The sequence below is a fragment of the Lethenteron reissneri genome, chromosome 7, assembly GCF_015708825.2.
Source record: "Lethenteron reissneri isolate LAM-NWPU_2019-01 chromosome 7, ASM1570882v1, whole genome shotgun sequence".
NCBI classification, from domain to species: Eukaryota; Metazoa; Chordata; class Hyperoartia; order Petromyzontiformes; family Petromyzontidae; genus Lethenteron; species Lethenteron reissneri.
The window spans coordinates 10,843,474-10,857,343 of record NC_083785.1 but is presented as its reverse complement, the minus strand read 5'-3'; the positions used below and the strand labels follow the sequence as shown (position 1 = coordinate 10,857,343).

General features: G+C 50.2%; 1 protein-coding gene across 7 annotated transcripts in view; it reads right to left on the bottom strand.

Moving 5' to 3' along the window:
• Positions 1 to 13,870, bottom strand: part of LOC133357571 (solute carrier family 40 member 1-like) — a 36,637-nt gene continuing 22,767 nt past the window's right edge. For all 7 annotated transcript variants that reach the window (XM_061575580.1, XM_061575599.1, XM_061575571.1 and 4 more), the window contains 7 exons: positions 13,385 to 13,500; positions 12,507 to 12,630; positions 10,616 to 10,891; positions 9,498 to 9,739; positions 8,321 to 8,542; positions 7,453 to 7,606; positions 1 to 4,056 (listed from right to left, as the gene is read on the bottom strand). In XM_061575580.1, coding sequence (XP_061431564.1) covers positions 3,686 to 4,056; positions 7,453 to 7,606; positions 8,321 to 8,542; positions 9,498 to 9,739; positions 10,616 to 10,891; positions 12,507 to 12,630; positions 13,385 to 13,500 — 1,505 coding nt within the window. In that variant the 3' untranslated portion in view covers positions 1 to 3,685. The remainder of the gene's footprint in view (positions 4,057 to 7,452; positions 7,607 to 8,320; positions 8,543 to 9,497; positions 9,740 to 10,615; positions 10,892 to 12,506; positions 12,631 to 13,384; positions 13,501 to 13,870) is intronic.

Below are 13,870 nucleotides of genomic sequence, written 5' to 3'. Positions count from 1 at the left end.
TGCCTCCGAAACGTCGTGATTTTTATTTTATTTTTATTAATTTTTATTTCATTTTTTACCTACGTGACTTTACCGAAAGAACTAAGAATATGAATCCTTGCAGTCACGAAAGCTTCAAATCTAGAATTAATTACTTAGAGCCCCATGTTGTGATTTGATTATTGCGATACAGGGCACGATTAGATTAGTTTTTTTACGTGATGGTGAAAGTAGCGGCCTCTCGTGGCTGCGGGGGTGTCATGTGATCCCATTACGGACGACACGCGCAAAATTACAACTTTGATTTTTGCATGCGTGGTTCGAGAACCGCCTATCGTCAGTCTTAAAGATTCGACAATCGTAAATTTAAACCATGCATCGTTACACCCCTATAGATAATAAACAATACATTCACATTCCAGCATCGATAACACGTGAATACATTCATGAAAAACTATTCTGTTATAAAACAGTATTCAGTATTTCCACCCTTCGTATAGTACAGCAGTGGCCAATACACCAGGCACTGTGATCCATTTTTGACCAACAATTGCTGGAAGGATTTGACTGCAATATACTTTGCACCAAAGTTCTCCTGCATCTTCGATTGGCAAGGAGATATTTTTTTATTTTTTTATTCGGGGATTTTTTTTTATATTTCCCATCGGCCATAATAAACATTGTTTGTACGTACGTATGTATGCTTATGATAGTTTTCGTTCCGTTTTGTCCTGGGATTCACAACAAATCTTTTTGGAAAGCCACACCTACGGAGTCATCCATTGGCCACCGCTGTTGACAGCACGAGGCTAAAGTGGAAAGGGCGATGTGCTTCACAGACGTAGAACAGTCCCCCAGAAAGGGGGCGATGACGCAATGAGGGTTTCGCCAATTAATAACTTTGCAGTATTTTTTTAATGTTTCCGAAATTTGCTCCATGACGGGCACGCGCGCGTGCACACGGCCTGCTCTTTAAAAATAAAGTATTCATAATGTCACGGGATTTTTAACGTCCGCTGTTTGAAGCAGACAGTGCGAAGTATTTATAGTTATTGCATCCGCAGTAATAGCAAGGGCTGCATTGCATATCCGCTAACAAATGTCAGTGCAGTCATGCCTGGAAGTACGATGTTTAAAAGAGTAACAAGTCCGGACAGCTTCCACACTAGCAGCGCTGGAAAGCTCACAAACATATGATCACGGAAACGTTCGTATTGTATCAACAAAACCAACAAACGTATACCGTATTGTGCGTTTTAAACAAATCCATCCTGCAGTGTTTGCTTTGGTTCCACTGGTCCCACTTAAAAAAACAACACGTTATCAATCTACATACAGTAATAACAGCAGTAAAAAGAAAACAAATGAAAAAAAAGTACGCAAGAATCATTCTTGATTTAATACACCTTTTCCTATTTTTGTGAGTGTTATTCCCCCCCCCCACCTCCCGTTACTATTTCACCCTGATTGTGCTCTTGGCTGTCACGCCACGAGCCGAGGAATCATTCGGATCTCTCGCACAGCGGTGCAGCCCCCCTCTTTTCGTGTTCGAGAACGGCCCACAGAAGTGGATGTCGCAGAGCTACCCGGCGAGATCCCTCCGAGTGATCTCAAGTCGGAGGAGGGTAGCACAATGATTATTTTAATTCTCAAATGATGGAATTTTCGACGACTGCCTGGATGGGAACCCATAACCTCGGCAGTGCCTGCTCAGTGCTTTGACCTCTTGAGTCACCGAGCCACCTCCAACTAAATAATATATTCTTATGAGTAGGGCAGCCACAATCCCCCCCAGCCCCCCCCCCCCGCCCCCTGACAATTCAATGAATTATAATTCAGGGACGTTATTCAAATCAAGAATCGATTCTCTTATTGTTAACGCAGTGGCCTCTAGTGGCTGGAAGGATCACATGACCCCATTTTATACGCGAAACAAAATATCCGAATAGAAATATATTTCTACGCGTCGTGAGCTTAAATCGATATCAATCGACGGGTATTGTCACCCCTGCGTAGGAGCGATTGAGCACCTCACGCCAGCACTGATCTCTTCGACACTGGCATGATCGGATTAGCAGCAGAATTTTTCAGACTTGAGCACCGTCATTTTTTTGCCAAAATTATCCGAGCCACAAGGCTAAACAAGCGAGGTAATTGTATCGACAGTTCGGCCTGTGAGTCGCCTGGCTAGTTAGCGTGCGAGTGGGCACAGTGGTCAAAGGCAGCCGAGCGAGAGTGAGCCACGGGTTGTCGATTGCAAGTCGAGGCAACAGCCCTGATCGCGTCACTGCTGGGCAGGAGGGCCTCCACTAAAAGGGAACACCAGAGAGCCCCTCACCCAGACCATGGGCGAAGTTTCCGAATGGGACAAAAGCTCAAATTGGGCACAGAAGCTTGGAGAAGCGCACCACTACGAGTGCACTGACAGGACGAGTTGCACGTGGATCTGGGAACAAATAAACCCAAATTGGAGACGTTAAAATGACAGTCGTGAAGAGTCCGCGAGATTGGACAGGACGCACACAAAAAGGTTGTCAAAGGAGAGAACTTGAATGAAGAGGATGACGACGACGATGAGGCTCCACGCTTTCCAATGATGTGACTCGATGACATCGTGGACAGAGGAGAAGGTGGGGGTGAGAAGAGACCGAGATGTTTCGGACATGTGGCCAGGAGGGTCGGAAGACAGCATTGGTGGAAAGAGAAATGGCGATGACGCGAAGACCGTGGAGAGAGAGAGAGAGTACTCAGACAGCAGAGTCTACTTATTGGGACAAACCTCTGGAAAAAGAACACCGCTGACCCAAAACAAGTTGCAATGCCCCAAATGTCTACGTCACAAACCCAGACCGACCGGCGTGGTCAAGTGTCGACCAACTTTCCCCTCGACAAGTGCACGGATGTTGGGGATAACGTAAAAAAAAGTAATACTTACAAGTCATCTAGCGCTTTAAACGGCCAAACCTAATGCTTGCTACCTGCTCAGTGCTATTTAAAGTATGCCTCTGCTCTGTATAAATCAGGCCACACAGGCTTACAATACCCAACTGACTCTTAAGTTGTATTTAGTTGACACCCGGATGAGAGCAGGGTGACCTCACTGGCAAGGGTGGCATGGTGGCATGTGCAAATGCATTTCGCAGGGTCAAGTAGTGACGGTGGCCGCTTAACCACACGACCCACCAGCAACTGGCAAGGAACGACTCCTGTCGTGAACGTAGGCAACACCTCTTACCGGCCCCTGGCAAGGCTCCGACTGTCCATTGGCAATGTTCCCATGAGGTGAAGGAAACCACTGCCACCCGCCACAGGCTCAAGTAATGCTGCTGATGCCTGCTAAAGGTGGCAACACTTCCCCACCAGTCCGAGGCAACGCTCCCATCGGCCACAGGGAACGATCCCACTCGACTTCCCCCGGTTGCTACAAGCAAAATCGCCACGTGCCGCAGGCAACACTTTCCCTGGCCAAAGGCAACGACCGCAGGAAACGCTCCCGGCAAGCACATGGGGCCAACGCTTACGACGGCCACAGCCAACAGTCCCCAACCGGCCAAAGGCAGCGCTCTTACTGACTTCACGCAAACGTCGCTAGCAACTCCCAGAGGCCACAGGCAACGATCTCACCGACGATCGGCATTCCTCTCAACCGCCAAAAGGCAATGCTCCCGCCGGCAACGCGTTCCCGGTGACCGCGGGCAACGGCCCCTCACATCCGCTTCTTCCCGTCGTCCTCGCCGCGCCGCTCGCCCCTCTCCCCGCTGTCCCGCTCGGCCGCCGGCCCGCTGCTCGGCCCGTCGAGCTCCGGCGGCGGCGTGCCGCAGGTGCAGAGGCCGCCGGGGCCCAGTGTGCGCACGGCGTAGTGCGTGTAGAGGAGGCCGCCGGCAGTGACGAACGCCACGGAGACGAGGATGAGAGCGCCGAAATGGTGCACGCTGGGCGCCACCATGACCATGATGAAGCGCAGCACGTTGAGGAGGCTATTGAGCGAGCTTTGCACGCCCGTGACGACGCCGCGCTCGCTCTCCGCCACTGTCTCCTGGAAGATCTGCGTCACCGACAGGTCGAAGCCCCACAGGCCTGCGTGCGAGGGCGGGCAAAAATAGGTGAGAGATCTGAAGCGAGTTCAGAGACACTATTGCGCCTCTGTTCCATGGGCACATACCAAATCGTTTAAACTATAAACTATTAAAAACTAAACTTTTTTTTTTTTTGCCAGGCCCCACTGAGCTATAATATAGCTCTTTCAGAAGCGACATGGCCACAAAACATGGCCTAACGAAGCGGTTCATCATAGTGGAAATGTATAGCAGCCACATACTGTTAAGTACATGTTGTTGATTCTAAATGTGGGCTGGAATGGAACCTACGACCTCCTGTATACCAGGTGAGGTAGTTAACATCTCGCCACCGTGGCACCCCACGGTGAAGGCCTGCAGCGCCCCTCTCTCCGATGCCACGCGGTGTACACGGCCCAGCCGGGTGCAGATGGTGTACTTTGATGACTGATGCAACTACCCCTCTGGCTTCTTCACGTGTGCTGTGAAGAAGGGCCATTGCCCGAAACGTTGCCCATTGCCCGAAACGTCACCCATTGAATACTTTTTAAGGCCACAGTGTTTTTGACAAATGTGAGATGTTTTTGTCTTTTGTATGCGCTGCTAACGTCGTGTCTCACCATATTTTGTGATTTAATGAATGATTGATAGGCCTGGGTTCTGGCCCCATATCCTTCCGGAACATGAACGAACAGTGCCACCCTCAAAACCTTTCCGCTTAACCTGCTATGCCCCTTGTTTTGTTTTGGAAATCGTCAAAGCACCAGCAGGAGTGGCTTCTTGACCCCATTATTTGCACATCAAGAACACTCTCTCAAGAACATAATCACAGGAGTTTTTGAGTAAAATGAGAAATTATTTGGTTGACCAAATATCGTGGGGGTTTGACCATACTTCACCACGTTGGTCGGTGAAGGTTGGTGAAGTGCGGGCGGGCGTCCAAGGTTCAGCTATCACTCATCGGTGCTGTTAGCCATGACTGGGAATCAAACTCAGGTCTCTGGGTTCACAGTGCAGTGCGATAACCACGAAACCACCGCCGCTCAACCCAAGTCTTACCAAGGAAGGTGGTCCCTCGTTTGGGTTATTACTAAAAGTGCCCACTTTTGCAATAGGTTCACGAAGGTTGTGCTGATCATGTGGGTTCGGTTCCTGAAAAATCTCCCAGCGAACCGTCGAACATCGTGCCGAAGAACACGCACTGCAAGCCGATCACAAGTCGCACAGTCTGACCACTTGGCCCGCCAACTGCTGCACCTGAGTGGAACCACAAGCCTGGATCTCCACACAAGCCATCGTCCAGCGGACGAACTGCGGTACTGCTTGGGTCAACACTTCAAAGGATTCCAAAGCCGTTACGAATAAATTCTTAAGCACAACCACGTGCTCTCTTGAAATGGTTTTCACCTGCGTCGTTGCGCTGTGGCAGCAGAGCAGTAATGTTAAATGGTAATTCTTGAGCCACATGAGCATCTTCTTGGACACGTCCTGGATGACTATCAGGGTAATGGAGAATAAAGAAAAGCATCCCTCCCTGCTTAATTCAGTGCCTCTTGAGGGTTAGAATAGCCAGCTGATCCCTAGCCGCCACGTGCTCTCTGTGGTATTTTTCGTGGTAAAATAATAATTAGTTTGTAAATAAAAATAAAAACGTAATAAAATAATTCTCACGACGTTTCGGCCACACCGCAAGCACGTTTTTTTTTTATTATTTCCCTTCTACGTGACTTTACCGAAAGAACCAAGAAGATGAATCCCTGCAGTCACGAAAGCTTTAAGTCGAAATTTAAAGTCTATAACTTTTCTATCTCTCCAAATTATGCATTGAGCATCATGTCGTTGGATAATCGATTATCAAGTGTCCATCGGGAACTCTTGCAAAGCAGTGCAGCGGATCGCCTCGTGTTAGATAACGTGCCTGCAGAAGACGATGGCATCTCATAACTACTTTTTGAAATCACTTTTTTAAAGTGACCTCTCAGTCACACTTGGGAGCACTGCAAGTTCTCCAGATGCTCTGCAATGGAAATGCCACGTGGCAGTCAAAACCCAAAATGGCAATCGAACCAACATTTAATATTTTCCGAGTTGCAATCTTCCGAAATTGAGTGAAAGATCAAAACTCGAATGTAACAGGGAGGGAGTGAGGGGGTTGTTTTATAAGCGTGCAAGTCGCTGGTGACCCGGGCTGAGACTCGACTCGTGACAATAGAAAGCCCAGTTTAATGACGAGTGGCCCAAAAACTATAAAAACTAATTTAAGCCACGATCTAAGCGGTGCCCGTTCAGAGTCCTTGACCTCCTGAGCTATCCGGCCACCTCCGCAGAGGTTGAAATTGCGTATCAAGGTAACATTCTCTCCTGGCTGATAAAGAGTTCTCATGGTCTGGGAAAACAAAGGTACAGCCACTGCACCTTGGTTTTTGTTCGGTCAAGAAGGACAACGCAGACGAAAGTTCAGTTCTGTACTGAGGAACGAAATGAGGCCGGTCCGATTGTTTATTGATTTTTTCAAGGGAGTAATGATTCATACTCCCCACCCCACATCACAATGTCATTGTCGTAATTCAGTATGAGAATTGTGTTTGTTACGCTATGGCGGCCTCTAGTGGCCACGCAGACACAATGCATACAACACACGTTCCTTGCACCAACGTCCAGTCGTTATGGCGGGACCTCGGGGTCCCGAATAAATGAAAAAAAATCGTAATTTCTTTATTTTTGGTGACTCTGTCCCATCGCGCACATAAAAGCCGCGACCCACCCGGCGCAGATCATTCTGTTGTCATGTCATGTCCAAGCGCAGCGGCAAGGACAAATGCGCAGAAGAAACAAAACTTTGAAACTTTGATTAGCGCATCGTGTAGAGCTCGTCGAGAGGAATAGATTGCCGTGTCGTTCGCCTTCAACAGACGTAAAGTGACGTCGCAACGCAGTTTATGCGAGAGCCGGGGGCTCATGGGACCCCGGGGTCCCGCAATGAGGTTGAATTGTCCATTTGTGGCCTGGATGTTTAACTCTCGCAGCAGACCTATTCCCTTGGAGCGATTATATCCAAGGGTTTTACACCATTTGTTGTCGTTATTTTAGCTTTTAAGCGAGCCTTGCCAACAATTTTGGATGATCTCGTCAAGGAGCATAAACCATCACGCGAACTCCGGTCATCCTCGCAGCAGCACATTTTGGCTGGCTATCACGCGCTTTCAGACACGCTTCTGCAGCCGTCTCGATTGCGCTTCATTCCGATATTGGGAAGCCACTGGAGACATGCACTTAAATCTAATTTGAAAGCTCACGTCTTTAGAACTGCTTCTTATGTTTAGTCGTCCTTCGGCCAGCACCTCCGATTGGGGCGCTTGGCTACGTACGGTGCGAAAGAAGCTTCGACATACGTACATTCAAGCGTTGCTCAACGTACCAACTCTGGACAGGATGGCTCCGGCAAAGAAGAGCGAAATCGAGGTGTAGTCGAGGATCTGTGGCTGAACGGTGGCGGTGCCGTTTGTCGTGACGTTTTGAAACCAGGTCCCGTTTGCCTCGTAAGCAACCGTGGGCTCTGCTGCGTGATGATCCTGTCGTACACACACAGAAAGTCGCACGGCGTGGCGCGCGAGGGTGGCTGTCAGACCCGGGATGGAGAAGCTACAATAGCCCCGTCGGAGAGGAGTTTCAGGGCGGGGTGGGTGGGAGCTCGAGCAAAATGCACAATAGACAAAAGCAACATTCCACCCCTTGGTATTGGTATATGCCTATTTACAGGGATGACCGCAGCCCCAGCAGCCAATCCACGTGAATTTGCGTGTGGGCCGTAATGTAGTGGTCAGCGCACTGCGCTACGAACCTGGTGACCTGAGTTCCGTTCCCGCTCGGTGACGAATATCTGAACCTGCCACGGGCCTCCCCTAGGTCGACTCAGCCTTGAATAAAGTACCTTGTGCGGCCAGACGTAGTATTGCCCAACACTGCGCCCTCTTGTGCCGTGTTGGCCTCCATAGGCCCAACAGTCTGTTTGAGGCTTTATGGGAGGGGAGGGGGGGCTGATCTCTGTCTTGATAGATGACAACAGCCCTCACAATGCCATCATTCATTGTCTTTGTGTGTGTGTGTGGGCCTATGTATGTTGAATTTCTTTCGCACCGCACGTAGCCAACCGTGCGAATCGGAGGTGCGGGCAAATAGCGCTACTAACAGTGATGGCGCTGTTAACAGCGACGTCATCTTCATCGTCGTCGTCATCATCATCGTGGTGGTGGCGGCGGCGGCGGCGGTGACCTGACCAGTCTCACCAGGTGCGGCTTGTGCAGTGGGGCAGTCAGGTCGAGCGGGCTGCCCGGCGCGAACACGGACGCAACGCACAGCAGGAGGCAGCAGACCTGCGCCAGGCTGAAGAGGGCGCCGGTGCGCACCAGGCCGCAGCGGCGTCGCGCACGCAGGTAGAGCACGGTGCCCACCAGCCCCAGCGTGGCCGATAGCCCCACCATGATGCTCAGCACCGAGGTGCTCACGCCCTGCCCCCGGCGGGGGCGCAGGCGAGGTGGCGGGACGAGAACAGCAATAACGTTCATCAATGTTCACCGTCGTCGTCGTCGTCATCATCATAATCACCGTCGGCGTCGTCATCATCATAATCACCGTCGGCAGCCACGATCAAATCGTGCTGCTCGGTAAAGCCACATTGTCTCGCTGGAATATAGGCGCAAGATTTAACGATGGCAGCCGCGAGATTTTAATTCCGCAAATTCCGGAGCTTACTTGCAAGGTTGTTAAATGTTTAAGTTAACGTTTGATTTTTTAATTTTTTTACTTTTCACCCAGTCATAAATTGACACTTTCTCGGTCTTTATCTTTGCCGTTTTTTTTTAATCGGGCGTTTCGGCCGTTACCCAGTTTGGCGTCTGCAGCAATTTTTGTCCATGCTGTTTGTCCACTTTTAGATTTTGGGTCGGACCGGTTTCACAGCTCCTGACATGGTAGGAATGCACCCGTGCGGAAAAATCAGTATGGTTCCATGACACGACACACCCACCCACCCTCTTGCGTGGGCTCATATAGAGAAATGTGGGGCCATGCTTTCTATATAGGCCAGGAGGCAGAGCAGAAATTGGTACCACCTAAGGTAGCAAAATCTTAAGCAATATTAATGTATTAATATGACTAATAGGTACTCTTTCGGTAAAGTCACGTAGATAAAAAATTAATAGATCACGACGTTTCGATCGCAACACAAGCAACCGTCGTCAGATGAAACAAACACAGCAGGAGAACTCCTACGTCAGCAGTTGTCTCCAACACACCGGTGTGCTGAACTAGCAACTAATTGGCATGTTTTGCTTACAAACCTTATTCATTGCCTGTGTTCGGTGTTGGCAGGTTTAACAACACATTTATAGTTAGGCGATATAACCCAAAAACCTACATTACGAAAGCAATACCAATTCTGCCTCTGCTACTGCGTGACCTCACCTGCGCGTACGCGTAACCCGTGGTGATGCCGTCAAATCCCAACACAGTCATGTAGAGGAAGGCGAGGCCCAGGCCTGGCAGGAAGGCCGACTGTCGGTAGTACGCCACCCATCCATAGCGAAGCGTGCGTAGGGGCTTCCCCAGAATCGCCAGCCAACTGCCAGACTTGGTGTTTGGAACGACTTGAGGTTTGGAGCTCTTGTCGATGGCAGGCTTTTCTTCGGTGTTGTTGGCCTCGTTATCTGAGGACAAAACGGACAGGCAGGGGTGGGGAGGGCGGCGTCGTTCCCGAGGCTAAATCGCGGAAACGGCTTCCGCGGATCCTCGTGCAAGCGTTGCGTCCTCCTACCAGACACTGTTGTGCTTTGTGTGGCTTTGCAAGCGGATAATTTATTCTCATCATCTTCAGCCATGGTCAATCCACTGCTGAATGAAGGCCCCCCCCCCCCCCCCCCACTTCCAAACCGTCGTAATGTCTCATGATCCAATGGTAATAATATATCACGCATTTGATTTAGTTAAACGCCCAAAACAAATGACATTTGTGGAGGGTAAAAATATTTTATTTAAATCCACATAATAACAAAAAAATCAATTACCATAGGTTTTGGATAAGTAGTGATTGTTCACAATGTTAAGTAATCCGATTTCTGGTTCAGGGAGAAGTTACACAGCAGGCAATTAAAGTAGCACAATGCTGTTTAAATACAACAGATGAGCTGAATCATTCCGTTCCCGACGAAGCTCCCATCATGTGGAGCGAAACGTCGCGGGGGGGCGGGGGGTGATACGGTACAACCCGAAAACACAGAGCAGAGCAGCACGGGCACAACCGCTAAACCGCCCCCCTTCCCCCACCTCCGCATCTGCATCGCTTTGTAGAGAAACGAAAATTCCTGCGCTGACAGTGCACAGACGTAGGCAGGGAAACGAAACAAATTTCTTTAGAACTGCTTTTTGTATTTTAGTTTGCCCTTCCACCGCACTTCTCATGAAATGCCAACACCGTCATTGTAGGAAGTCCAGACCCAGGCCTGCCAGGAAGGCAGGCCATGCAGCCGTACGTAGCCAACCGTGTGTGCCAGATCGGAGGTACGAAGCAGCGACGCGTCGCTTACCTTCTCCTGCCGCCAGCGGATGCAGTTCGCAAGCGGCGGCCTCGGTCTCCCCCGCTCGCTTGGCGTCGGCCACGGCGGCTCCTTTGGTAGCGAGCGCGGGCACGCTGCGAAACACGTGCCGCAGCAGCCAGTACTCCACCACCATGGAGAAGAGGTTCCAAGCGGCGATGACGCCGCAGCTGAACTCCAGGCTGAGGAAGGTCATCACCTGCCCCACCGTCATGGGCGCCAGCAGCTTGCTGAGCTGGTCTATCTGCCGCATGGTCGCGTTCATGCCTGCGCGATGGGGGGCGGGGGGGCAACGTTTTGTTTTTAATGCTTTCTAAACGAAGGTTCAAAGTGTTAAAACGTGAGCTCTGCCTGTCGATGTAAATGGGCGGTGTGATAACTCCCGTAAAGATGATGCAGTATGGACTAAAGATGAGTTGCTATTGGCGACCTCCCCTTGAGAATAATGGACAAATTGATAAAAATATATATATTGGCCAAAAGTAGTAGATGAAAAACAGCGCTAGATAGATTAGCCTTGGCGTTTGCGCCACAACGTTTGTGCCATAACGGCTGCAGTGCATCAGCAACTGTGGAAAGGGGCCAAATCGAAATGATCTGAGAAAGTAATTCAGTGAGGTCATCTTCCGTAGGCCAAATTCTTACACAGGGTGAGGGCGCACTGCTAGTTGCAGGGTTCCTGATGGAATTGTCTTTCTTCTCCTGAGATGAGACAAAGATGGCACTTTATTTTTAATGTCCCGTAATTGTGGGGGAAAAGCCAAAACAATAGGAAAGGTGGTCCAGCAAGCTTAAGCAAAGAGTCCTCCGAATGTTTATCCTGCAGTCTGGCTGGGTTAGAGCCCTCTGGCATGAATCTATGCTGCTAAAGAACAAGACGGGAGTTTTAGTGACTTACCGCTACAACATTCCACCTTTTGGGGGGGGGGGGGAATAAAATATAAGGAGACGAACATATACGTTTTATTAATGGGCAGTCTCGGCATGGCGGGTTACAAAGGCGAAGTTGTGTCCAGGGACGCTGGAAGAAAGGGCGACTTTAAAAATCGCCTTTTTAAATGGCTCCATTGAGGGGGGGTTCCACATTCTCTGCCAAACACATGGTAAAACAGCAGTGCGAGCGATTTATTTTTTCATATTTTTTTTCTACACTTGGGTCCAAATTTTAAAGGCGTTCGTATTTACACTCGATAAACATTTCAATCCGTCGTCTGCAATTTAGCCAGGCGAGAGGCTGGAGAGAGGCGTTGACCCCCCCCCCCCCCCCTTTGTTTGGACAAGGGTGATGAAAGGCCGATTTGATATTGGTACTAGAAAACATTCTTTTCAGCAAATTGCACTGGCAGTGGTGCTCGCACACATGCACCAAGAAAGTCTCGACCCATGTTTGTCGTGGACACTGTCTTTCTTTAAAAATATATATGTAAAAAATACAAAAATAAAATATATACAGCAGACTGTCGTTGCGGGCAAGAGCTGTGCTTAACCCTTTTCCCGTTCCGATGAAGTACGCGTAAGTAAGTGTACGTCATCAGTTTTTCATCCAATTTGGAATAAAATAAAATAACTGTATCGGTACTGAGGGGCGGCTCCCACAAGGCCATGCGGGGAGGGCGTGTGGCACAGCTTGGCGCCAGCTTTCGTAGAGTGCGGTCGTGTCGCTACAGTTCTCTGCTGTGAGTACAATGTCTTTAAAAACAACGGCGCTGCGCCTCCTATGAATAAAATTGACACTGAACTGCCCGTGCGTTCCGAGATTCGGTGGTGAACGGGGACCCACCCTGCGATGTCTCGGAACGGGAAAGGATTAATTGGCCACTGCCCAAAATCCTGCGTGCGTGAGCCCACCCTGCTGACCCAGGAGAGACGTGCACCCGCTGACCTGCCAGCTTCTCCTTGCTGTCAGCCACCACGACGATCCAGTCGCGCTGGATGGCGATGGTCATGGCCGTGCCGGCCAGCTGCGCCACGACCCCGATTGTGATCACCACCACGTAGCACGCCACCTGTGGCAGTGGAGGCGAGCGCAGGAGGCGTCTGCCGTTCCCCTTCTTTGCAGGGCTGCGGCGACTTCGCAAAAACTACGACGCGTCTCGCGGCGCGGGATCCACAATAATTGTAGCGTCTAGCATTTTCGGGTTGTGCCGTGCAAACTTTTTTTAATCAGTCGTCCCATGGCGACGGCATCTACATAGGATGAATGTCCCCCAAATGTGGTAATTATTTTATAGACTTCGCAAACCTTCCGATTTTGTAAGCCACTTGAGAGCCACCCACAGGACATTCGTTCAGTTGCACCTTCATAATTAAAACTAAACTACTAAAACTATTTTTATTTTACCAGGTAAGGCCCACTGAGCGATTAGCTCTTTTTGTAAGCGACCTGGCCACAAATGATAGCTCAACAAAGTGGCTTATCATCCACGTGACCACGGGGAGAACATGCAAACTCCAAATATAAAGGTGCCGGAGGTCAGGATCAAACCCACAACCTCCTGTATACCAGGCGAGAAAGTTAACATCTCTCCATTGTTGAGCCCAAGATCGGCAGCAACCGAGGCCAGGTGAGAAATTCGCCGAAGCTAAGGTAACTGGATATGGGCGTGCGGAATCGTATTTGCTCGTCAAAGGTGTCCGCAGAAAGGGGGGGGGGGTGGTGGGGGGGGGGGTGACGAGGCAGAATTATTGGCCACTATGCGTGGATCTGCTCTCGTGTCACGTCGCTGGGTTTGTCACCGCCCGCCACGAACGCGAACTCACCATGAGCCAGCCGTTCCACACGGGGCTGATCTGGACTTTGCACAGGAAGATCGCGAGCAGCACCAAGGCGCAGAGAATCACCGATGCGTTCTGGATGCTCAAGGACAGGCGCACAACTGCGGGATAGCACAACGGGGATAAAATTAGAATATTTTTTTTGGCGAGAAAAAATGTCAAACGTTTGCTGCTAGAAAAACGTGAATTGTGAGGAATTGGCACTCGTAGCAGGGCAAAGAAGGCCCACTGGCCAAAATGTCGTTATTATTTTTTTCCTGTATAGGGCAGCGTTATACTGGTAGGAACCTCCTGGTTACACCAGCCCACAGGGGATTATTGTGTTCGTCCGTCCGTTGTGCATCCAAAAATGGGAGGGGTGGGGTTGGGTGGAGGGGGTGAGGAGGGGCTGGGTGGGGAGGGGAGGGTGGGGAGGGGCTGGGTGGGGAGGGTGGGGCTGGGTGGGGGGTGGGAGGGGTGGGGCTGGGTGGG